The following is a 24667-nucleotide window of genomic DNA, read 5'->3' as shown; positions in this document are numbered from 1 at the left end:
TGGAATACCGGACTCATTCGGAGATGCTGGGTACACCTGACTGGGCCTGTGCAAGCTAAAGGTCTGCGACTGCCCCGAGAGAGAGTTCGCCTGGGTTGGAGCCTGGAACAATGGCCCAACCCGCTGCCAAAAAGGGACAGACCTGAAGACAGGAGAAGCCTGCTTCGGCTTCCACGCCCCATGAGACAGATCGGCCACCTGCGGTGGTGAGCCAGGAGTCCGTGGAGGGGGAAACAGTCTCCCTGGAGGACCTACCCATCCCTGCTGAGTGGCATGTGGAGGGAGGGCCTACCAGGGAGGAGTTCTGTAAGGGCCAGAAGGAGTGCCCTACCCTTGAGGGACTAAGGCGACAGGCCAAAGCCCAGGCAGCAGAGAACGTTGCAGGGCACTACCACATTTACTGGGAGGACGGACTCCTCTACAGTGAACCCAAGGTACCTTTACCCGGTTTGTCTAGGGCCTTGGTAGTCCCTCAACGATACCGAGCCTTTCTGTTAGAATTGGCTCATGAAATACCCTTGGCAGGACACTTAGGTCAGGACAAGACCTTTGCCCGGCTTGGCCCCCACTTTTACTGGCCTCAGATGAAAGTGGCGTCTGACACCTACTGTCGGACATGTGTATCCTGTCAAGCCAGTGGGAAGACAGGGGTGAAGCTGAAAGCTCCCCTGGAACCACTACCTGTCGTTAGCACCCCCTTTGAAAGGGTGGGCATCGACATTGTGGGGCCATTGGATCCACCAACTACAGCTGGTCACAGGTTTATCCTGGTTCTGGTGGATCACGCCACGCGGTACCCAGAGGCAATTCCTCTGAGGACTGTCACTGCACCTGTTGTGGCTAGGGCCCTGATGGGGATCTTTACCCGAGTGGGTTTCCCCAAGGAAGTTGTGTCCGACAGGGGGACCAACTTCATGTCAGCATACATGCGGGCAATGTGGAAGGAGTGTGGAGTGACCTACCGGTTCACCACTCCCTACCACCCCCAGTCAAATGGACTGGTAAAAGGTTCAACAAGACCTTGAAAGGCATGATCAGAAGTCTGCCTGAGAGCCTGCGGAGGAAATGGGACGTCCTCCTACCCTGCTTGCTATTCTCCTACAGGGAAGTGCCGCAGAAGGGAGTGGGCTTCAGCCCCTTTGAGCTTCTATATGGGCACCCTGTTCGTGGACCTCTCAGCCTGGTGAAGGATGGATGGGAAAAGTCTCCCAGGAAGCCTCCCCAGGATGTGGTGAGCTACATGCTGGCCTTCCGGAGCCAAATGGCAAAGTTGTGGAAGCAAGCTTCTGACAACTTGGAAGCCAGCCAAGCAGTTATGAAAGAGTGGTATGACCACAACGTTCACCCGGTGGAGTTGGAGCCTGGCCAGAAAGTGTGGGTGATGGAGCCTGGAGAGCTAAGTGCCCTCCAGGATCTCTGGACAGGCCCCTTTGAGGTGTTAGAGTAGAATGGTAAGGCCACATACCTGGTGGACCTTAAGACCCCTCGACAGCCCCTACGGGTGCTGCATGCTAATCGCCTCAAACCCCACCATGAGAGGCCCGAGGTCATCTTGATGATGGTGACTGATGGAGGAGAGGAAGCGGAAAGCGAGCCTCTCCCGGACTTGTTTTCGTCTCAGGAAAAGGATGGGTCGGTGGAGGGAGTGATTCTCTCCCCATCCCTAACTCCTGAACAGCGGGAGGACTGCCGTCAGATATTGGAGCAGTACTCTTCATTGTTCTCCCTTGTCCCGGGAAGGACCCACCTGTGTACCCATGATGTGGACACAGGAGACAGCCCACCAGTGAAGTCAAAGACCTACCGGCTGTCAGACAAGATGAAGGCCAGCATCCACGGTGAGGTTACCAAGATGCTGGAGCTAGGAGTTATTGAACCTTCCAGTAGCCCCTGGTCCAGTCCGGTGGTTTTAGTACCAAAAGCTGCCCCACCGGGCACCACTCCAGAACTGAGGTTCTGTGTGGATTACCGGGGACTGAACTCAGTAACCAAGACTGATGCTCATACGATCCCTAGGGCGGATGAATTAATTGACCGGCTGGGAGCTGCCCAATCTCTGAGTACCTTTGACCTCACTTCAGGGTACTGGCAGATCTCCCTTACAGATGGAGCAAAAGAAAGGTCAGCTTTCTCCACGCCTGAGGGACACTTCCAGTTCTGCGTGATGCCTTTTGGGCTCAAGAACGCCCCTGCCACTTTTCAGCGGCTGGTGAACCAGGTCCTCACCGGAATGGAGGCTTTCTCCGCTGCTTACCTGGATGACATTGCTGTCTTCAGCAGCAGTTGGGAGGACCATTTGCGTCACTTGCAAGCTGTTCTCCAAGCCCTGAAACAGGATGGCTTGACAATCAAGGCCAGCAAATGTCAGATTGGGCAGGGGTCGGTTGTGTACTTAGGTCACTTGGTGGGTAGGGGAACAGTGCAGCCCCTCCAGGCAAAGATTGAGGCAATCATGGCCTGGGAACCCCCCAAGACCCAGACTGAGGTCCGAGCTTTCCTGGGCCTCACAGGTTACTACCGTCGCTTTGTGAAGGGGTATGGCACTATTATAGCGCCCCTCACAGAGCTCACATCCAAGAAACAACCTCGAAGGGTAGTCTGGACAGGGGCTTGTCAGCAAGCCTTTGAGAAATTGAAACAGGCAATGTGTGCAGCACCGGTCCTGAGGGCCCCAGACTTCTCCAAGGAGTTCATTGTCCAGACAGACGCATCAGAGCATGGCATTGGGGCAGTGTTATCGCAACTCAATGAAGAGGGTCTGGATCAGCCTGTAGTCTTCCTTTCCAGGAGACTGCTTCCCCGGGAACAGAAGTGGAGTGCAATTGAGCGGGAAGCTTATGCGGCGGTTTGGGCTCTGAAGAAGCTGCGGCCATACCTGTTTGGCTCGCACTTCCTGGTTCAGACTGACCACCGACCCCTTTGTTGGCTGATGCAAATGAAGGAGGAAAATCCCAAGTTATTGAGATGGTCCATCTCCCTACAGGGAATGGACTTCCGGGTGGAACATCGGCCTGGAGTGGACCACGCCAATGCAGACGGTCTCTCTAGGTATTTCCGCCTTAGTGATGAGGACTCCCAAGGGGTTGGGTAGCTCTCCCCACTTTCAGCTGGGGGGGACGCGTGTTAGACCTGTCTGCTTTTGGGTAGCCCCTCCTATTAATTATTTATTTTGTCCCCTTTTTGCCCCTCAAAACCTTTTTATTTTTTTATGTCCACTGGATTTTTGAGAAGTTGACCTGGGGGATAGATGCTCTTTGCCCACATAGTCCTTCATCATGAGGCCTAGGTGCCTTTTCTGACTAAAAACTATCTAGACTCACAAAATGGTGGACATTAACTGCCACCTTAGGAGAAAGACACATAGGGTAGAATAGGGACATTCCAGAACCTTCTGGACCCTGCTGGACTCCTTGTGGACAGCCTATATAAGGCGGAATACAAGGCGGCCATTTTGGAGATGACTAGTGAGTTCACAGAGTGGAACTGGTGAGGAGGGAGGCGACTCTGAGGAGGAGGATAGTGCTTACTAGGAGTAGGATTGACCTGTGGGCCAGCTGATCTCCTGTACTGACCCGTCCCCCTTTGGTGTTGACCAAACCCCGCCGTGGGGGTCCACGTCTAAAGCTCTTGAACAACCCTCGGGTATTCCAAAGGCTCTGGCGACTGTGTGTGTGGAGTCGCTATTGGAAGGGTGAGGAACCCTAACTCTGCCAGATCATACCCAGAAACTGCGGAGCTGAACTCACCCCCACCTTGCTGTGAGGAGCTAACCGATCCCTTCTTCAAGGTCTCACTGCGCATGGAACCGGTGAGGTCGTAGGCGCCTTGGTCGGCGCTGATACCCTCTGTGTGTTGACAGGGGGCGGAGCAGCGTCAGAGGAAGCCGGACGAAGGAGGCGGAACCGCCGGCGTGTGGAGACAGCGAGGAAGGAGCCGCCTGCGTGAGAGCGCCGGGAGCAGTGACTCTACGTCGATTACTGCGCAGGCCCAGCCGTCTTTGTGAGAGCGCAGGGAGCAGTGCCTCCACGTCGAGTATTGCGCAGGTCCAGTGGTGCAGATCTTCGAGGAGTGCACCGGGCGGCAGTGACGGCTTCCAACTCGGAAGGAGAAAGTGCGGGGAGATTCCGGCTTCCTCAACCATTCCGTGTTGCCGGCGCCAGGTCAGAGGGCTCCTCAGTACAACAGCGCTGGGGTGAGTGGCGAAAGCAGAGCTGTGGGACCTGGGACGAGGCGAAACCCCTGGTAAGATTGCAGGGGTGGTAGCGTGGCCGAGCCTGAGCGGGTGCTGCTAGTGCCTGACAGGGCTTCGTGAGGGAGAGCCTGAGTCAGCATCGGCTACCAGCGTGGAACCGAGTAAAGAGTAGAGCGCTGAGGTTGACTGTGAACAAGTCTGGGGTAAACTTTAGACAGTGATTTTAATGAAAGAAAGGAAGTGAAGTAGGGGTAAAAGTATAGCTAAGTCCCTATCAGAAAAAAGTGAACAACTTCGAGACAGTACCTGGGCATTTTTCTGAATCTAACTGGGTGTGCCATAAGTGGAACTGAGCAAGTATCGTACTGAGGCTATTTACATGTGAAAACTGAACTACCTCATGCTGGGTTGCTACTAAGAGAATTAATTGAATAACCCAATCTGGATGAAGAGATATTTATGCTTGCTAGCTTCTGGAATTTATGATGCATGTTTTATCTGTTTAAGGGTGCAGGAGGTGATGGAGAATTCTCTTTTCAGGGAGAAGGAATCCCAGAAAATGCCAGTAATGATTTTGTTTTATAAAAAAAACTGTCTAGTTGCCAATTTCTTTCATGCAAAGCTAATTTACGTGCTGTAACTAAAGACTGCTAAGTAACCACAGAGAAACAGAGAAATCTTTTCATAAAGTAAACCGTATTTTTCTAACATTGGTGTAGCATCCTTATTTTTGAGTGGATGGACGTTATGTTACTGAAGGGTGTGACGCAAACTTAGCACATATTCTTTGGGGATAGGCCTGCCCACTTAGTGCCAAGCTACCTTATGTGACATGGAGGTCCCAGGTCCAAAACTACCTGTTTGTGGCTCTTCTAAATGGGAAACCTTGTTTGTTATATATATATATATATATATATATATCTTGCACACCGCCGTCTCACCTAGCTCCGGAATAGCAACCAGCCAAGGTAAGGACCACTCGGACACGGACCAATAGAGTTCCTTTTTCCTTTATTTAGTGCAGAAAATGTCCCTTATATATATATATATATGTTTACAGCAAATACTCTTCAAAGAAGACGCCGCACACTACCTCGGTTTGTGACCGTGATCAGGGACAGTTTGTTTGTCGAAAACGCGTAGGTGGGGAACCTACAGAAAATAAACTAAAGATCAACAATCGAGGTAGTGTGCGGCGTCTTCTTTGAAGAGTCTTTGCTGTAAACATTGTCTGCGAGGGTGTCCTGAACCTTGCCGCTAGCACCAGCCACTGTTGCTCCTCTCATCTTGGGACATTTGCTTGTACGATATATATATATATATATATATATGTATATATATTCCGCTCACTATCCGTCCTTCAAAAAGAGATTGGCACTCACGGGGCTTGTATTCATCCGTTTTTATTTGTTATCTTCAGCAAAACATAACGCGTTTCGGCTACTGTGAGCGGAATAAGTGACACGGCAGCGCCGCCGCGGTAACGCCACCTGTTTGGGAGTGCACCTTTTCGGTGCGAAGGAGCGGAACATATATATCTATATACTCTACAGACAGGGACTCTCGCTCCGCCCCAATATTGGGTTCATAAGTACAGATTTTGATTGGGCAGAAGTTAATTGTTTACACTGAAAAAGAGTGCTTATAATGCCGTTTTTTTTCTTGTAGGGACGCATATGCTCAACAGTGCTGGACTGAGTTGGTTATAGTGAAAAGCCATTGATCAAAGCTAGAGGCCTGATCTGTTTATTATTAAAAGGTATAACAAAGGCATTATTATGAAAAAGGAAATGTAAAAGCTTTTAGGCCTTTAAGGGTGGATTTGTCATTATACTGTATTAAAACTTATAGGCAGGTATTTTGTTACAGGAAATCTTGCAGATTCACACAGTAGGCAAACATTTTGGGGTTTGTCTTCCCCCAAGACAATTACCTGAGGTAGAAGATTTGCACAATGAGAATATTTGGTAGGTCATTTAAGAAAAGGTGGAATGTTGCAACTATAATTTTGTACATATTTGCAACGTTATGATTACTGAGAGAGGGGCTTTGATCCAGCCAACATGTTGATTCTCCCAAGTCCAAATGCTGAGTGAGCAGAAGTTGTGTGCTTGTACTACTAAAAGTGTATTAATCTGTTTATTATGAATAGTTCTGACAAAGGTAGAAGGCCTGACATATGTATTCTCAAATGTAATGCACTTTTTATTTCACCTTGTGGGAAAGCTTATGCTCAACAGAGCAGAACTGAGTTGGTTATGGTTACCAGCCATTGAGCAAGAGTATTGTCCTGATATGGGTATTAGCATTTTAATATGAAAAGTGCACTATCACCTGTCAGGGCATCTTGGTGCTGCCATTGTGTGTGTGTTTAGCCTTGCCTATGGTAGGCTGGTTAATTCTAACACCAGTTCATCAGCTTCTTTGGAGATTCAAGAAGAGAGGAGGAGGCTCTGATGTGGAGTGGAAGGCCGTTCTAAACTTTATTATTATTATTATTATTATTATTATTATTATTATTATTATTAGGAGCACTGTAAGAGAATGCCTGTCCTCCTGATCTGGTTCTGTGTATGCATTGGATGAATGCAAACTGGAATCCTGTGCTGTGGAGATGCAACGTTTCAGGTAGGTGGGGCCTAAATTGTGCAGTGCCTTGAAAGTGTGTGTGTAAGGAGTTTGAGATGAGTGTGTTTGTGTATCAGGAGACAGTGGAGCTCCTTGAGGTAGGGTTTGATTTGAGTTCTGTGTGGGAGGTTGAGGACGAGTCTGGCAGCAGAGTTCTGGATGGTTTGCAATCTTCTAGTGAGTTGCTTGATGATCCTGACGTATAAGGTGTTCTCATATCCCAACTTACTGGTGACTATAACGTGAGTGACAGTTTTCTAGTGTTGCTTGGAAGTCAAATGAAGAGCTTCCTCACCATATTCAGGGTGTGGAAACAGAATGAAGGGATAGCGTTGACTAGTGCGGTCATGTCCAGTTTGTGCTTGTTGATAATCAGAGGTTCCTGGCATTGGTTCTGGGAGTGTGTGTGGGTCCAAATTCGGACGGCCACCAGTTGAAGTTCCAAGATGAGGTGTTCTAGCAGAAGATTATAACTTCTGTCTTTTTAGTGTTGAGCTTGAGACTGTTAGCATTCATCCAATTAGTGACTTCAGTTATTCAGGCGCTGAATGTGTTTGTTGTTTTAGGGGGCTTGTCTGAGAAGGAGAACATGAGTTGTATGCTGTCAGCGTAGGACAGAGTGCTTATGTTGTTTGTGCGAATGACTTTGGCCAGAGGGATCATATATGCTTTGAAGAGGGTACAACTGAGCAATGAACCTTGTTGCACCCCTCAGATGAGTTTTCTGGGTTCCGAGGAGCATGATGTCAGGTTGCCAGGATCTTGTGCAGGCACCTGATGAGGGTGGTATGTGAGACTGTGTCAAATGCTGTAGAGAGGTCGAGGAGAATTATAGCTGCCATTTCTCCTCTGTCAAAGATCATGGGGATATTATCTGCAGTGGTGATGAGTGTTGTTTCTGTACTGTGGTTGGGCCTGAATCTGGACTCCATCGTGTTAAGGAGCTGGTAGCTGATGAAGTGGTTGGTGAGGTGTCAGTTGATAAGGTTCTCTAAGACCTTTTGACATGGATTGTAGGAGGGAGATGGGTCGGTAGTTGAAGAGCACAAATAGGTCAGCAGCTGGTTTTCTGAACAGAGGCATGATGGTACCATGTTTACATGTGTCCCGGAATGAGTCTGAGTTGATGCAGGCATTGGAATGGGTGTTATTACTTCACTGATCCATAGGAGTCCCTTGGTGAAGGGGGGGGGAGGGCAAGTATCAGATGGACCACCAGAGTGAATGGTATGTATGGCAGTACGATTTCGATGGTGGTGCCCGCAGGCCATGAGGTCAGCGGTAACCACCATCGAAATCCACAAGGTCAGGGTTTATTATTCGGTGAAGTTGAGTTGAGACGGTGATGTGGTCTGGTTGAGGGATGAAGTTGCTGCATATGGAGGTGATTTTATTACAGAAGAATTCTGAGAGCAGCTTGTTGCAAAAGTATTGTGAGGGTGTGATGTTGCAGGAGGTGGAAGGAGACATATTGATATCTTTGCTGATGACAAAGATTTCCTTGCTGTTTTAGTGGCATTGTCAATTTAATCTGCAAGAACTGTCCCTTTAGTGTTCTGTATCTCCTGATGGTAATGTCCTGGGGCTGATTTGAAGATGTGTTTATCTGTGGTGTATGATCTGTTCTCTATTTGTGCTCCAGTTGCTTGCAGTGGTGTTTTGACAGCCTGAGTTCCTGTGTGTGGGTTCTTGCCATTGAGATGTGCGTGAGAGGAGCCAGGGTGTCTGTGAATGCGGTGATCCAGCTGTTGAGGTTCTTTTTTTTTTTCCTTTTTATATTTTTTTTATTATTTTCACCTGGTATAAAGTTACAAGTACATTCAGATATAACTTCAAATCAAATTAAACTAGTTCGTCATATACATACATGATCTACTCTTATTTTATAAAATAACATTAATGTACATAAATCAAAACTTAATGTCAATTCAGTTCAATTCTAGTTTCCCACATATTTTCTCATATTTCTGCAGCGATCTGACACCTCTAAGTTCTGCCAACGTACGTTCCATGATGTTGATTTCGTTAACCAAATGCCACCATTCCAAAGCGTTAGGTGGGTTAGGGCTGACCCAAGCTCTAGCTAAAGTCAATTTAGCACAAGATAATAAAATAGATAATAGCACAGAATGTGGTTGAATTGTAGTGTACATACCTAATATTACCATAGGAGCTGTAATTGGTGTGCTGGTAACATTCTTTATAGCTAAGATTTTTCCCACTTCTTCCCAGAACTCCCCAAGTTTTGGACATGTAAACAACATATGTATTAGGTCTGCTGCATATTGGTCACATTTTGGACACTTGGTTTTTTCTCCCAGATTGTTATTTGAAGCCCATTTAGAGATCTTTTCTGGCGTATAGTATAGCATATATATGGTTCTGTATTGTTGTAGGCGTAGGCTAGAGGATCTTACATTGTGATGGATATTAGTGTACGAGTTGGTTATTTGTGTTCCTGTTATATTGATTCCCAGTTTTACCTTCCATTTATTAGCTATTATTTCGTTATCATTCGTTCTTAAGTCTGTCAATATCTTATATGCTAAGCTAATTATTGATTTCTCCTTTTTCGAGTTTAGGATATCCCAGATACCCCCACTCGATAAGACTTTGATTCCGTTCTTCCGCACTAGAAAATCGTATATTTGCCTATATTTAAACTCATATGTGTTGAGTAGTCCATATATTTGTTTTAAGGTGCGAAAATCCATTATGCCTTGGGATGTATATAAGTCCCCTAATACCTTGATTCCTTTCGATTGCCATCTTCTGGCATCCCCATCACTAAATATGTTAGGTAGTCCAGGATTATCCCATAAAATTAGTTGGGTGTGGTATATGTTACTTTTACAGTGGGTTAGTATATCTTTCCAAATCCTTACTAGATCCCGTGCAGTCTTAAATTTCACCCTTTTGTAGAAATTCGGGTCTGTAATGCGAAGTAAAAACTGTTTGGAATTTTCTTTTAAAAGTAAATAATGGTAAAAAAGCAGATTCTCTGGGTCTAATAAGGATCTAATACGCCTTATAAATGAGGCCCAAAAGTAATGTTTTAGATCAGGAAAATTGAGACCGCCCGATCCTGTTTGATTTTTTAACATCTTTAGCGATCTCCTAGCTCTCTTATAACCCCATATAAAGTTACAGAAAGCGCTGTCTAATTGCTTGAAAAAAAGCCTATCTTGTGCCAAAGGAATTGATCTAAATAGATATAGATATTTGGGTATGATTTTCATTTTTATTAGATTTATTCTGCCGATTAAATTCAGTGGAAGTCGGTGCCATTTTTTTAGATTCGAGGTAGTGGTTTTCATTAGTTTGTTATAATTGATCTTATTTATCTCTCTGACATTTGAGGTAATTTGTACGCCTAAATATGTCGCAGTCTTACAAACTTCGGGCATTATTTGAGAGGGAGCAAAGTTAGCTACTACTTGAGTTTTATGAGTGTTTAATTTGTAGCCAGATACATTGCCGAATTTGGATGCTTCTAGATTGATTGCTTTCAGAGGATCAATAATCTCAGTAGAATAAATGGCTATATCATCCGCGTAAGCAGTTAATTTTAAGCTCTGCCTATTAGTTTTAAAGGGTATTATTTCTGGTTGATTATCCAATGCCTTTAAAAATGGTTCTAATGATAAGGCAAATAATAAGGGAGATAAGGGGCACCCTTGGCGTGTGCCTCTCCGGATTGTAAAGTAATTTGACGTGAGACCGCAATAACTGATATATGCGGATGGGTTATCATAAAGTGCCTGGATCCCGTTTAGAAAATTTCCGCCAAACCCCATATATCCCAATGTGTGCCATAAATAATCCCACCCGACCCGATCGAATGCTTTTTCAGCGTCAAGCATTATCATTGCTAAGGGAGTGGACTCTACTTCTGCTATGTCAAAAGCTGTTATTGCCGTGTTTACGTGAGCTGATGTGTCCCTCCCCGTCACAAATCTGTGTTGTTGTGAACTTACTATTTTAGGCAATAGCGGTGCTAATCTTCTTGCTAGGCATTTTGCGAATATTTTAGCATCAGCATTAATTAAAGATATAGGTCTGTATGAGCCCATCTCCTCTTTGGGTTTACCTTTTTTGTGAAAAAAAATAATTTTCGCCTTATTCCAAGAGCGCGGAGCGGACCCTGTTCTACTTATATAATTGATTACTTCTAAGAGGAGGGGTGTTAGCTCTTCCATACATGATTGATACAATTCCAGAGGGATAGTGTCTTCCCCAGTAGCTTTGCCTGATGGTAATGATTTTATAGCTTCTCTTAGTTCTTCTCTAGTTATTTCTGAAGCCAAATTTTCTGCTTCACAAGTTGTTATTTTTTTCGTTAAGTTCTCTTTTAAGTAGTTATCGATTGTTTCGCCATTGGGAGTGTTTTCTGGGGTATATAAAATTTCGTAATATTTAGCAAACTGTTGTATTATTTTGTCTGTCTGATTATCTCTCTTATTGTCGACTCCTATAATTTGTGATATTGTAGATTCTGCTCTGTCCTCTGCAACCTTATATGCTAAAATTTTACCAATTTTATCACCCCCTTCATATTGAGCAAATTTATGTTTATGGATCTGTGCACTTCTCTTTTTTATCAAAATTTCTTTTGTCTTGCATTTTAACCGGCTAAGATTGGTGTTGATAGCCAAAATTGAGAGATTTCCTCTTAAAGCCTCCACTAGTTTTGCCTCTTCTGCTACAATGTCCGATGTTAAAGTTAAGTTATGTTTACGTCTTTCTTGATTTTGTTTTAGGACATACGTCTGCACAAACCCTCTGATACTAGCTTTGCATGTGTCCCAAACAGTTAAACAGGAAGCAGTATTTCTATTAAAAGTCAAAAATTCTATAATATGTTGTTTCAGTTGTGAAGTGAAAATCGTGTTCGATATTAAATTCCTTGGAAACGTAAAGGCTCTAGGAGGATTACGTTTTTGAAAGGTAGTTAGTTCCACCATAATGGGGTTATGGTCAGATGTGATGCGTGGGTATATGACCATTGTTGTGATAGAACTCATCAAAGAATCTGATACTAGAGTCATATCTATACGTGAGCATAGCTTGTGAGGAGCAGAATAGTATGTATATCCTGGGGCATTAGAATATAATGAACTCCAAACATCTCTAACATTATGTAGCTTGCACAGGTTTAAGATAGATGTTCTGGTTCTGGGCTTTCGAATAAAGTTACCGGGGCGTGTTGTGTCCGTCTGACAATTCATGATACAGTTGAAATCACCCATTATTATAATTTCTCCTTCCCAGTCTAATAAAGCTATATTTAATTCTTCATATATACTTGGTTCTTCTCTGTTTGGTCCATATACAGCACAGACCACAAGCTTCATATTGTTATGACATAATTGAGTGATTGCCCACCGCCCACGTTTGTCAGATTGCGTCTTAATTATCTCGACCTTGAATCTTTTATCTTTTAATATGGCCACCCCTCTGACATGTGAGCCAGCTGCCGAATATATTATCATCTCAAAGCCTAATTGATTCAGTAACTTCTTGTCGCTATCTATAATATGAGTTTCTGACAGAAATACTAACTGGGGGTTATATAAATGTAATTCTTCAGCGACTAGGTGTCTTTTGCGCTTGTTGTTTAGCCCTGAGACATTCCATGCTAAACATCTAATGCTTTGCATCTTTAAAATAATAAGAATAAACAATAATGCTTAATAACAGCATAATTTGATACTCTCTAACGTATAAAAGAAAGTACTTTACAAACTTAAATTTCTTCTTAAATCTTTCAACCAGGTTGAAAATATTTTTTTCCCCACCCCTTTTACCCCAACCCTTCCTCCACCCGACCTCCCCACACACAACCCCCCCAACCTGCGAAGACCTACCCTCCCCTTCCCCCCCCTTACCTACTGCTGCCGTTGAAAAGGCAGCTCTTGCGGCGAGAAACCTAGGGCCGCCCCCCCCCTCCATCCTTAATGGTTTTTCATTTGCTGATAGTGTTAGCTCAAGCTCCCCTCTATATTTTTTTTATTTTTTTTTATTTATTTATTTATTTAAATTTTTTTTTTTTCCCTTTCCCCCCGTTGTTATATGCTACCTCCTTTCATCCCAACTTTATAGTTGTTTACTCTTATTAACGCTTAGCACTAGTTAAGAATGCCTGCGCTTCCTGTACATCATAAAAGAACTTTGTATGTCCTTTCAAGGTCACTTTGAGTCGAGCTGGTTCCTGCAGATATGCTAAGCCACCCAGTTTATTAATGGGATCAATTAGTTTGCGCATTTCCCATCTCTTATCCATCGTAGCTTTGCTTAAATCTGAGCGCGCAAAGATGGTAAAGTTATCAATAGTTACTGGAGTGTTGGGTTTAGCTTTTTGCCATACCGCTTGTCTTAGCAAAAAGTTGCCGAAGTAGATCAAGAACGGGCGTGGAAATTTACTGTTGAGGCGACTTTGACCAAGTGGAAGCCGGTGTGCTCGTTGGATTTGGGAATCCCAGTCCCAATCAGAGAGTTCAGGAAATGTTCGGGGCATCAGTTTCACCAAAAAGGCCCTAGGGTCGGACCCCTCAGCCCCTTCCGGAATACCGTACAATTTAAGGTTTGATCTTCTTAAACGATTTTCCAGATCATCCACTTTTCCCTGTAGCTGGGTTAGTGCTGAATCATGTCGCTCCACGGTGGCATCAACCCTTTGCGTTCTTTCTTCAACTAGTACTGTGCGCTGTTGTAGTTCTGTTATCTCCTGTGTGACTCCCTTTAATATGGAGGCTATATCAGTAACTGAAGTTTGAAGTCTTATAATATCATTTTTTAGCAGCTGATAGTGTGCCTCCGATTCTGCCCTTTGATTCACAAGGAGATTTAAGATGGCATCTAGCTGAGGGTGGTCGGTATTACCCAACTTGCTTTCAACATTTGTTTGGTTTGATTCGAGGTCCAAGCCCGGGCCCGGGTCCGCTGTAGCTACTGAGGCCAATAAAGTCAATGAGGATGCACCAGCCGGGGCTTCATTCCCCCCTATAATTTGTTCGTTAGCCAGTTCATTAGTGGTATGATTCGTGGTTTGCGTCACTGGGTGAAACCCATTTTCCTGAGGCTGCTGTATCCCACTGTCAAAGTCTGTGGGGTTGCCCCCTGAAAGCCTTAGAGTCATATTTTTAACTAGTCCTTTGGCCGCCATCCACTTTCTTAAAGGGCTTTCGTCCATGTTAGTTTTTCTTGTGCTTAAGGGTATTACTCCTGCTACCATATCAGTCAAAGTACTACCTTTTTTTTTGTAGATCGTCTTAGCCTTGCCTCTGCGTTTCCGTGTAGGTAATTTATTCAAGGTCTTGATCATAGGATTGTCTGATTCCTCCTCTGTGTCGTAATCACAATCCTCAGAAGAGGGGTGATCCCCGATAGATTCCGGAACTTGTTCTGGCATGTGACTGCTCATGGGTTCAGTGGCAAGATAGTTAAGCTCTTCCATTGCATTTTTGCCGTTTCCTACGGTAGTATCCATCCTTGCCAATAATGTTGATTTAGCAGTATTTAGTACCTCAGTTGGCGTTTCTAGCTCGATAGTTATCTCGGGGCTTTCCGTCTCTATTATATCAAGGATCTTATTGCCTTCGGTCATGGAAGGGGGATTATCATTATTGTCAGTCTTATTAAGTAAGCCTCCTACCCCCTTTACATTAGTCCCGACTTTAGCACTTCCATTAGTGTCTGTGTTTTTTTTTACCATTGTACTGCTTTTTTTTGGAATTGTTCCACAGTTAAATAAAGGAGGATGCAGGACCGTCTTACCTGCCATCTTCTTATCGCTTCCCTTGGTAATAGCTGTTTTTTCAATTTTTTCAGGATTACCTTTTGCTCCACGAGCTGATGGAGCTTGCATTGCTATTTCTGCTTCCCTTTCATTCAGTTCCATACTCGCTGTCGTTTTCTCCGCGCCCCCCTGCGTACTAGCAGCTGGAATCATTTCTGCCCGTTGGGCTGGAGCTGGAACTCCAGGGTCCGGGGTCGGGGCTGCCGTTACCTCTCCTACCGAAGGCAAAGGAACAGATATAGATACAGTAGTCGCCGCCGCTGCTGCTGCTGTTGTTGAGTTCTTTGTATTTCGCGTTGCTCGCGGGGGGTGTTTAGGTGACATGGCTTCAGTAGCTGTAGTTACAGCTGTAGACTGAAACCTAGCTTTAGCCAGACCAAACACAATGATCCTAGAGCGGACGAGCCAGACCCTCGCAGCTCTCCAAATCCTCGCAGTTTGCCACAGCATACGTCAGCCTTCAGCCTTCGGCAGTGACGAAAAGAAGCTGAAACAAAACAAAGTAGCAGCGATGTTTCCCAAGGTTTTTTTTTTTTTTTCCTTTCCTTTTTTCTCCTCGTGCAGCGCTGAAGTTGAAGCAGTCGGCCGGCAGCCGGCTGCCGCTGCCGGTGCCGCGCTGCGCGACCAACACTACTGAACGCCGCCAACGAGGGTGCTCTCTCTCCTACACCAGAGACGCTGCTCAGGGCAACAGGAAAGCAACAGGAAAGCGGACCAAAGCGGGGCTCAGCACCAAATCCAATGCCGCCACGTCGGGCAGCCAGCGCGGGTGAGTCCCCCGGCTGCTATGCTCCGTATTATGCTCCCTGCGTTCCGTGCCAATTTTTGCCATTCATCACCGCTCCGCTCCGCTTGCTACTTCTCGCTGGGTCCAGCTATCAGGTCAGAAGGGACTAGACAGAACCATTAACCGTTAACCGTGAACCATTAGCATAGCCGAAGCTACCTAGAGGAGGGAGAGAGCTCCTAGTCGCCGCAAGCAGAGTCCTCACTCCGCCATCTTGGACTCCGCTGCAGATCATCGCTGTTGAGGTTCTTGATGGCTTTCGGCAAGTGCTACACAGAAGAGGGCAGGATCCTACTCCTCTTCTGTGATGTTTTTCCTTCTCTTGCAGTAAGTTCCAGTGGGTATGCTGAAACTGACAAGGGTGTGGTCTGTCCAGGCAATGGTGCTGGCTTGTCAACTGTGATGTTACTGATTGAGGAGAAAATCAGGTCCAATAGGTGTCGGGTGGTGTGGGTGGGTTCTGTAACGTGCTGGGTGAGGTCGAGGTTTCCTAGGTTTTCTAAAAGGGCCGTAGAGTTTGGGTTGGTGTAGCCTTCTAGGTCAAAGTTATGATCTCCAAAGAGGATGAAGGTGCTGGAATTGATGCAGGGATGATGAAGTCTGTGATATCACTGGACAAATTGGTGTGGGGTCCTGGTGGACCATATACTAGGATACACACAATAAGAAGTTGGCTGTGATGCAGATCTTGAACAGGAGGTGTTGTGATGTATCAGGTGGAGTTAATATAGTGAAATGTTACAACAAAGGCAGTAGGCCTGCCCTATTTATTGTAAAAATCATACACAAAAGCCACCAGGCCTTTAAGGGTGAATTGTCCTTACACTCTGTTAAAGCTTGTAGAGAGGTGTATTGTTACAGGGAATCTTACAAATTACTAAAGTAGCCATAGTAGTGGTTAGTTACTCTCTGAGACAATGCCTAAGAGTAGAAGATTTGCACTTTGAGAATCCTTGTTATGCCTTTTTAGGAAGGGTAGTATATTATTTGCATGACTATCATTTTGTACTTATTTGTAATTTTTGGACTACTGATTGAGGGAATTTGGCTCCACCCAAATGTCAATTCCCTGCAGTATATATATAATTTGATTGGACAGAATGTTTGTGCCCTTATTGTATATTTTGGTGTCATGTGAAAGACTGTGCTCAAAACAGCAAGACTGATTTGGTTATGGTGTCAAGCCACTGATTCAGGATACAGTCTACACTGCTTATTACAAAAGGTTACAACAAAGGCGATAGGCCTGACCTAGTTATTGAAAAATGAATATGTGAAAGCTAGTAGGCCTTTAAAGGTGGATTTAAGCTTGATTGGTTGATCTTGAAAAAGTTTTGTCAGAGACCATAGACCTAACTGGCTTATGATGAAAAGTTACAACAAAAGCAGTAGGCCTGCCATGCGTATTGAGAAATGTATATATTAACGCAAATAGACCTTTAAGGCTGAATTATTATTAGACTGTGCTGAAGGCTGCAGACTAGTATGTTATTACAAGGATTCTCACATATTAACTTAGAGCGTGCAGGTTTAGATGTTGGGTACATCCAGGCTACGCCCTTTTGGGTAGACTATTAGAACTGTCACAGTCCTTGATAGACTTTCCCAAATTGATTAGTGTCTACCAGGCCCTTGTAAAAAACACAAAAACATACATATTCATTTTCAGAGAGTCTTCGGGCATGACGTTTCCTGTGAGTGTCAATCTCATATACTTCTTCCCATGACAGCATATTACTTAGGGCATTCGTTTAGCACATTTTTGCCATTGGTTTTATTGCCCTGTGAGTAATGGAATATGGTAAGATCACGTGCACATCTGCCTGATAATGAGTCTGCTTCATCATCTAGGCTAAGGGCCAGTTATTTCGTTTTTCATTTGATAGATCCTCCCTATTGTTTGTTTTATTCTCTTTTTTATATGTGCCTGCAGCTTGTCAGTCAGTCCTACTGGGCTGCTAGTATGTACTCATTTGATATGCAATGTGCTGCATCCTGGTCGACCACTATTTCTGAACTGCCAGGCCATCTAGGAGTACTACTGACTATAGTGCATAATTTTTTTAACACTCCAAAATGGCCACCATGTTTAGAGGCACTATGTGTTCACATTAGCCTAGTATAATAGTGACAGACCATGCACTTTAGCATTCGATGATGGATGCCCAGTGTGATGTTTACTGAGTGACTGCCTTGGAATGGTATTGTGCATAGGGCATTTTTGATTTACAGCCCCAAGATGGCCAACACATTTTTTTACACAATGATACACCTAATACAATACCATTACAAGATAGTTTCGCGCTTCTATGTTTAATTTTATTTTTGTATTGCAAGCACATGCACCCAAATGTAAGTTTTCTTCTTACTACTCTTATTCTTTGAGTTTATATTCCTTATCCATGTCGAATGTGTGTCTACTTTATTATGAATGCTTAAGTGGAATGAGTAAGAATTGGTGGATGAATGGATGATTCAGTTCAAGAATGAGTGACAGAGTGCAAGCATGATGACGTATTGAGCGCCTAAAGCCATCAGTGACTGAAGAGACACTTTTAATTAATAGCCAGACCTATCAGCATAGACAATGCTTGTGGCATTGTTTTTCCAATAGCTTTTTTGAACCACCTAAATCTGAGCAGAATTGTTGTGATTGAACTCAAATGTTATTCAATGTTGGACATAAATGGATCGAGATTTACTCCTTTTTGTGTTATTTGAACATAAGCGCGGACTTGTTAATTGTTTTGCTTTCAGAAGCGCTGTCTATATTATGTGTCCCAAACAAAACAGCCTTCTGAAATGAACTTACAAAGGTAAATTGCTGTGCACAGAAAGCAGGCGACTCAAGATGGCACTTTCCACTTTGGGTAAAAGACATTGTACAATGGTGACAGAGAGTTTGCTGCTTCCAGTCCCCTTGTTACAGCAGTGTAACAAGGGGACATCATCACTTTCATCACTTTCATCACTTATCATCACTTTCTCACCTCCCCTACCCCCCACTACTTTTCTCTCTCCTTTCTCTCCTTTCCCAATGTATTGCTGATTGTTTGATGTAATGTGTAATTGTTGATCTTTTTCTGTTATATTGTTGAACCACATTGTTCCACTTCCTTTCGTCTCTCCTGTCCTCTCCTCCCGCATCCTCCCTCTATTTTATGTCTCTCCTTCTCCCCTCTCTCAATGCATTGAGACTGAACTATTTTTTCTGACACCCGATGGAGCTACCTGGTTTAGCTATAGAGGTGTTGGGCAGTGGATTCCCTCCTTGGTCGTCACCTTCCCAGTCGGTCTTTAGGCAGACTTCTTTTCGTCTCTCCTTATTGTCTCTTCCCTTATCCTCCCTTTCTCACCTCCCCTGTCCCCTCCACTACTTCTCTCTCTCCTTTTTCTCCCCTCCTAATTGTATAGCTTATTTTTTGATGCATTGTGTAAATTGTTGAACTTGTTCTGTTACATTGTTGATTCTCATGTAAAGCGCTCTGATACCTTTGGGTCTAGCCAGCACTATATAAAACTCTTTTAAATAAAAATAAAAAAAATAGTGTTGTTTCGAGTCGGACCATAGTGCCTCCTGCTTTTGAAGTAAATCATCATCATATGTAGTATATTAGCGTTCATGTGTGTGCTAAGAGATAATGGAATATGACAACTTACCTTTTTCACGTCCCTGACGAGGATGTGCAGTGTATTAGGAGGCCCCAATCTCTGAAAGAAAAATCAAAATGTATTGATCATATACATATTTACCAAGCAGCTTACACTTCCATTATTATTCATTGTGCTTCATATACGTAAATAACTCATGTAAGAAATCAAAACTGCCCCTTGTGTACCCCTCGGCCATTTCCTTTCAGAATCTCTCTGAATTTTGACCACTGCTATGTGTAATGTTAGGCCTCAAACATGATGTTCTCATTTACCATTGCTTCCTATTTTCACTCGTATTAAATTAAACTGACTTGGAAAAAAGTATTACTCTCCAACGCAATGCAAATTGACTCTTCAGGGTCTCCCTTGAATATTCAGATGTATCCGTGCCTTATGAAGGCTTGTGGAATATGAGTGACATGCCTTACAATTATCCACTAATGCATCCAATGGACTCTTACCCGCTACTGTCCTGTCGGGTCCACTAATGGACAGCTAATATCGCTCTTAATATATAATTTCTTATGTATACGTTTAGAAAGATGATAGCTGTGAACTGCATTTCTTGGAAGCAATATAGATTTGTAAAAACGTGTGAATGTGACATTAGAACAAAGATTGAGGAAAGTTAACATGCAGTGAAACTACATGTGAGAAAACCATGCACAAGACAGAAGGGCCACATCAAAACAGACCTGAATACTTAAGAGCAGATTGTAAATGATTTCAATCATGGACCCCCAATAACATATTTCAGAGTGAAAACGACTCAAAAGCACATGACAACTCAAAACCAATAAAACAGTAGATTATAATCACATTTTCCATCAATGTGCACCAGTGCCTGTTTTAAGGAACACTTTGAAACGTCCATCAATGTGCACCAGTGCCTGCAATAACGAACACACTGAAACGTCCATCAATGTGCACCAGTGCCTGCAATATGGAAAACTTTGAAACGTCCATCAATGTGCACCAGTGCCTGTTATAAGGAACACTTTGAAACGTCCAACAGTGTGCACAGGTGCCTGTTATAAGGAACACTTTGAAACGTGGAGAAGTGTGGCTCACCGGTTAGAAGCGGCAGACCCTGAAGCAGAGGTCGGCCCGGGACCAGGGTTCAATTCCCGACGCGGCAGGGTCTTGGGTCAATGTCCACGGACTCGATAATTTCTCGCTTAGGTGCCTACGCTAACCATGGGTCCCACTCTGCAACTCTGGGCAATAGCTTGCTTAATCTCCACAACGGCCCCAGCAACGCTGGGGATGCCTGGCTTCACCTTGGGGTTCCCTCTCACAGGGAAAGCCAGGACGGGTTCCCCAGCGGTATACAGCGCCAGGACACCACGTAACGAGGTAACAGTGCGCTTTACAAGTATACATACATTACATTACATTACGTCCATCAATATGCAACAGCGCCTGCAATAAGGAACACTTTGAAACGTCCATCAATGTGCATCAGTGCCTGTTATAAGGATCACCTTGAAACGTCCATCAATATGCAACAGTGCCTGCAATAAGGAACACTTTGAAACGTCCATCAGAGTGCACCAGTGCCTGTTATAAGGATCACCTTGAAACGTCCATCAATATGCAACAGTGCCTGCAATAAGGAACACTTTGAAACGTCCATCAAAGTGCACCAGTGCCTGTTATAAGGAACACTTTGAAAAGTCCATCAATGTGCAACAGAGCCGGCAATAGGGAACACCTTGAAACATTCATTATTGTGCAACGGTGCCTGCAATAAGTAGCACAGTGAAACTATTAACACATGGGAGGACCCAATGACCAATAGGCCTTCAAATGTAGTTCTCGCAAATGCTAGCGTACACTCACAACAATCAAAATTAAAAAAAACAAATCTTGTCCAGCATTTTATTGCTGTTCACCAGATCCCATTCACGTCATGTTAGTCATACTAATGAAGGGAGAGGTGCATGTTACATGTTACATGTTACACGTAGATCAATGCCTATCACCAAACGATGGCAGGATTACCAAGGCAAGAATAAATCACTTGAATACGTCAGTCTCAGGTCCTGATTACCTGCCAACATTGACACCAACTTGTGGAACTGCATATTTCGCTACATACCAGTGGTATGCAGTGGTTTATTATATGCGTTGACACAACTCCCTTTTTCAAGATAATAGCACAGGACATGGACACCCGTGCCCAACCTTTTCTTCTTGTGAGAGCAGTGTACTTTTCAAGGACAGTACCAATGTTTAGGACCAATGCTCCCACATTTGTATTGGATGAAACCTCAGGGCTGCTATATTTTTCATGGCCAGTTTCAGTAATTTACTTCTAAAGGCGGTACCCACACATTTATGAATATTGCAACTATGGTTAAGAACTCTCATTAGAGCACCCAAAAGTCTTTTTTAGAATTTCAGTAGGTATATTAATTTGTTTTGGGCAGTACAAACGTTTCTCACCAGGGCTGTCATACACAGACAATACAATCCTACTACTTCTTGACAGCGCTGCCAAGGCAGCAGGAATCAAGATTTAAATTCTGCCCCTACAAACATGTTCTGCAGGACGTGCATTGTCATTGCTGAATATAAACCCACTCAGGTCGATGTGCTACAATCCTGAGAGATAGAATGTGGTTAATGTTAACCATGCATATGTGTATTCTGTGTCTACAGTTAGCCATAATCAACATCTGTTTGTGTAATTTACAAAATGATCCCACGCCTGAATGTGTTGCACAAGGCACACATTTGTGATATCAATGTCCTTTTTTATCATAGGAAATCTGCCTTTTCTGTATGGTCACCTCGGAATTTTCCTTTTTTGGGACCTTTGTTTAGACCTCTATGCACTATTACCCTTGATAGACAACACTATAGTCCCTGTGCCCTGTTAGGCATAGTTAATTTTGCTTAGCCCAATTAACATTCATTTTGCCTATACGCTTAGAAGTTCAATGCCACCTGTGGACAGCAGCACCAACGGGGCCATCCATTGGGTTATCCTGTAAAACATGGTGTCAGGCCTACACTGCGTAGCCTGACTGCAGTAGGCTAAACACCTGCTGTCAATCCTGTCAAAGTAACCCTTTGGGACAACTTGCTTTAAAATACTAATAATAAGTCACCCCTAAGTACATTTTGTCGCCTACAAGGTAGGGTGCCTGTTAGTTAAAAGTGAAGGTGGAATATGTAAGAAATTAAAGTTGCCAATAAGGTAGCTATTTTCAGTAGCACGGTTGTGGCCGGATCCTAGAATATGTCAATGACAGATTATAATCTTTAATCTCTACCTATTGATGGCCAACAACGTTAGCTAAGTATTTGGGAACAGCAGCTTCACCTGAACCTCCAGTGGGCTAATTAACTGGCATGCCAGTGCTTGACCTGACAGCTAGTATGCCAGTGCTTGGTCATATGTGATGTGATATTCCTTCCGGAACAGGAACAATAGCCTGAGTGTGCGGATGTTTTTTCTTCCCCTTCTCTTGCAAGAAGACCAGTTAGGATGGACCCAGGAACTTCATTAACTTGGTAAGGGCCCTGTTCTTTCACAAGTAAATATAAGGTGAGACCTGGAAAACCCTTTGCCTTCCCAGACAGGATGGCACTGAACCCAGTGGGAAGGGAGTTAGTCCCAGCAGTAGTTTGAGTGACCACCGAGAAGCGGACTGCTTATTTCCTTAGCCACACCTCTGGGTGGGAACACAGTCTCTGCACAAGGGTAGAAAAGCGTATCTATCTTGAATTTTAGGAGCAATCTGCACTGTGGGATTGGTTACAGTAGGGTAATTAAAAACTGCTGCAAAAGTGGGTAAGGTTGCCCCCGGGTACTTTTACCCCATTTGTTAGGGAGGAGACTGGAGTCATCCCCACTAACTAGCTAGTGCCAACTATACATGTGGCATTTCAGGGCACCCTCTTCAGTACACTTTCTGTACCTGTGGAAGGATAGGTTCTTCTGGTGGTAACCTGAGAGGCCTAGACCTGCTCCCGCTTGTACTCAGGACAAAAATGTGGCCAGCAAGGCATACATAGGTTACAGAGAGTACAGAACGCCGCAGCTCTTGCGTTCTGTACTCTCTGTAACCTATGTATTTCTGCCTTGTTTGCCCCTAGGTACAGAGAGTTCGCATAATCCAGCCAATACTCCATGGCAGTCAGCTTGAAACCAAGCCTAGGTCTTAGTCTACCGCTTCCATAGGCTATCATTGGTGCTTAGTGCTTGTTGGTGCTATTTTTGCCTAATACTTAAAAAATTCATATCTTTGGTTTTCATTATGGATTTTGTCATTTTTACGTCATTTTGTTCACTAAAGTTTACTCCATTTTCTTATTCGGGATTTTCATTGTTTTTTTTGTGTGTGACGTTTTATATAGCGCAAACTAGACCGGAAGGTATCAGAACGCTTTACATCAGCACCAGTTGCAGAGGGACACATTCATTTTTTTGTTAGGCACGGGGAGATTAAGTGATTTGCTGAGAATCACAGAATGTCGAGCGACCCTGCCGAGACTTGAACCTGGTTCCCCAGCTGCGAGGTCATCAACCGCCCTAGCCGTTAGGCCACATTTAATTTTGACTTTACTACTATTTTAGTACTGCATAAATACTTTACACATTGATGAGTGCAGGTTAATTTAGAGAACTTGGGGTTCACTCTGACAAGTGGTATTATTCCTAACAGGGACCAACCGTAACTTAAAAAATAACCCACTTTCTTTCACCTGTTCATGTACTTTAAACTGTGTGCTGTACATATAAATGGTGGTAGTATGTTATATACGTTTCTGTTTATCTTTAGAGGTCTTTTTGGCAGTCACTTGTAACCATTCATTGTGGAAAATGACCCTCTCTGAACGGTCACCCAATACTTTTTTGCCTTCCTCCTCCTTTTTTCTGACCTTCTCACTTGTCACTTGCACCGTTCACCTTGTTTTTCACAAGCACAAATGTGCACCAGAATGTACAGGTTACACGTACATTCAATGTAAAAGAGTGTCGTCATTGTTTTCGCTCTAATTTGTTTAACTACAGACCACTCTTTGCATTTGTTGCTACCACCATTAATGCCTCCCTGTCTCCTCCTTTTGCAATTAATGTGCATGCCTTACAAAACTGTCTTTAAATACTACCTGTTGAGACGTTGTTTGCGATACATACTAATCACTCAGTTCTCAGATGGGTTTACTGGTATCCTCATGTGGTCTACTTTCATCAACAAATGGTATAGGCGCAGGAAAACAAACAAGTGATTAGTGGATTGCTCAGTGAACCTCAGTCACTGGTAATTACTCTGGGCCGCAATCCAATCCATAATTTTGATCACCATTAGTCCGGATTATAATTGCACTCAGAAAGCCCTATGAGATTCTGTCTTTATCCCAGTTCATGCAAGAACACTCTCCAGCACGTTGCGTACCCTGATCAGTGGCAGCTGGTGACCTTTGAAAGTAGTGGGGCGCAATACTCTCTTCCCCCTTAATCACTCTAACTCACAATCTCTCACTTACTTATTTTCACTCATACTCACACACAGACATACTTATACTCACTGGTAGTCATCCTCACTTACAACAACACTTACAAACACTCATACTTTCACATTCACTGACTCTG

The 24667-nt window shown here is 44.0% G+C and overlaps 1 protein-coding gene across 1 annotated transcript in view; it reads right to left on the bottom strand.

The window, feature by feature from the left end:
* The window catches only part of TRPM1 (transient receptor potential cation channel subfamily M member 1), a 694024-nt gene that overhangs the window by 241041 nt on the left and 428316 nt on the right, over positions 1 to 24667 (bottom strand). Inside the window, exon 13 of the mRNA XM_078684915.1 lies at positions 19066 to 19116. Coding sequence (XP_078541041.1) covers positions 19066 to 19116 — 51 coding nt within the window. The remainder of the gene's footprint in view (positions 1 to 19065; positions 19117 to 24667) is intronic.

The sequence above is a fragment of the Lissotriton helveticus genome, chromosome 3_2, assembly GCF_964261635.1.
Source record: "Lissotriton helveticus chromosome 3_2, aLisHel1.1, whole genome shotgun sequence".
Lineage (NCBI taxonomy): Eukaryota > Metazoa > Chordata > Amphibia > Caudata > Salamandridae > Lissotriton > Lissotriton helveticus.
Note: the sequence above shows the minus strand (reverse complement) of the source record. Positions and strands in the feature narration are given on the sequence as shown.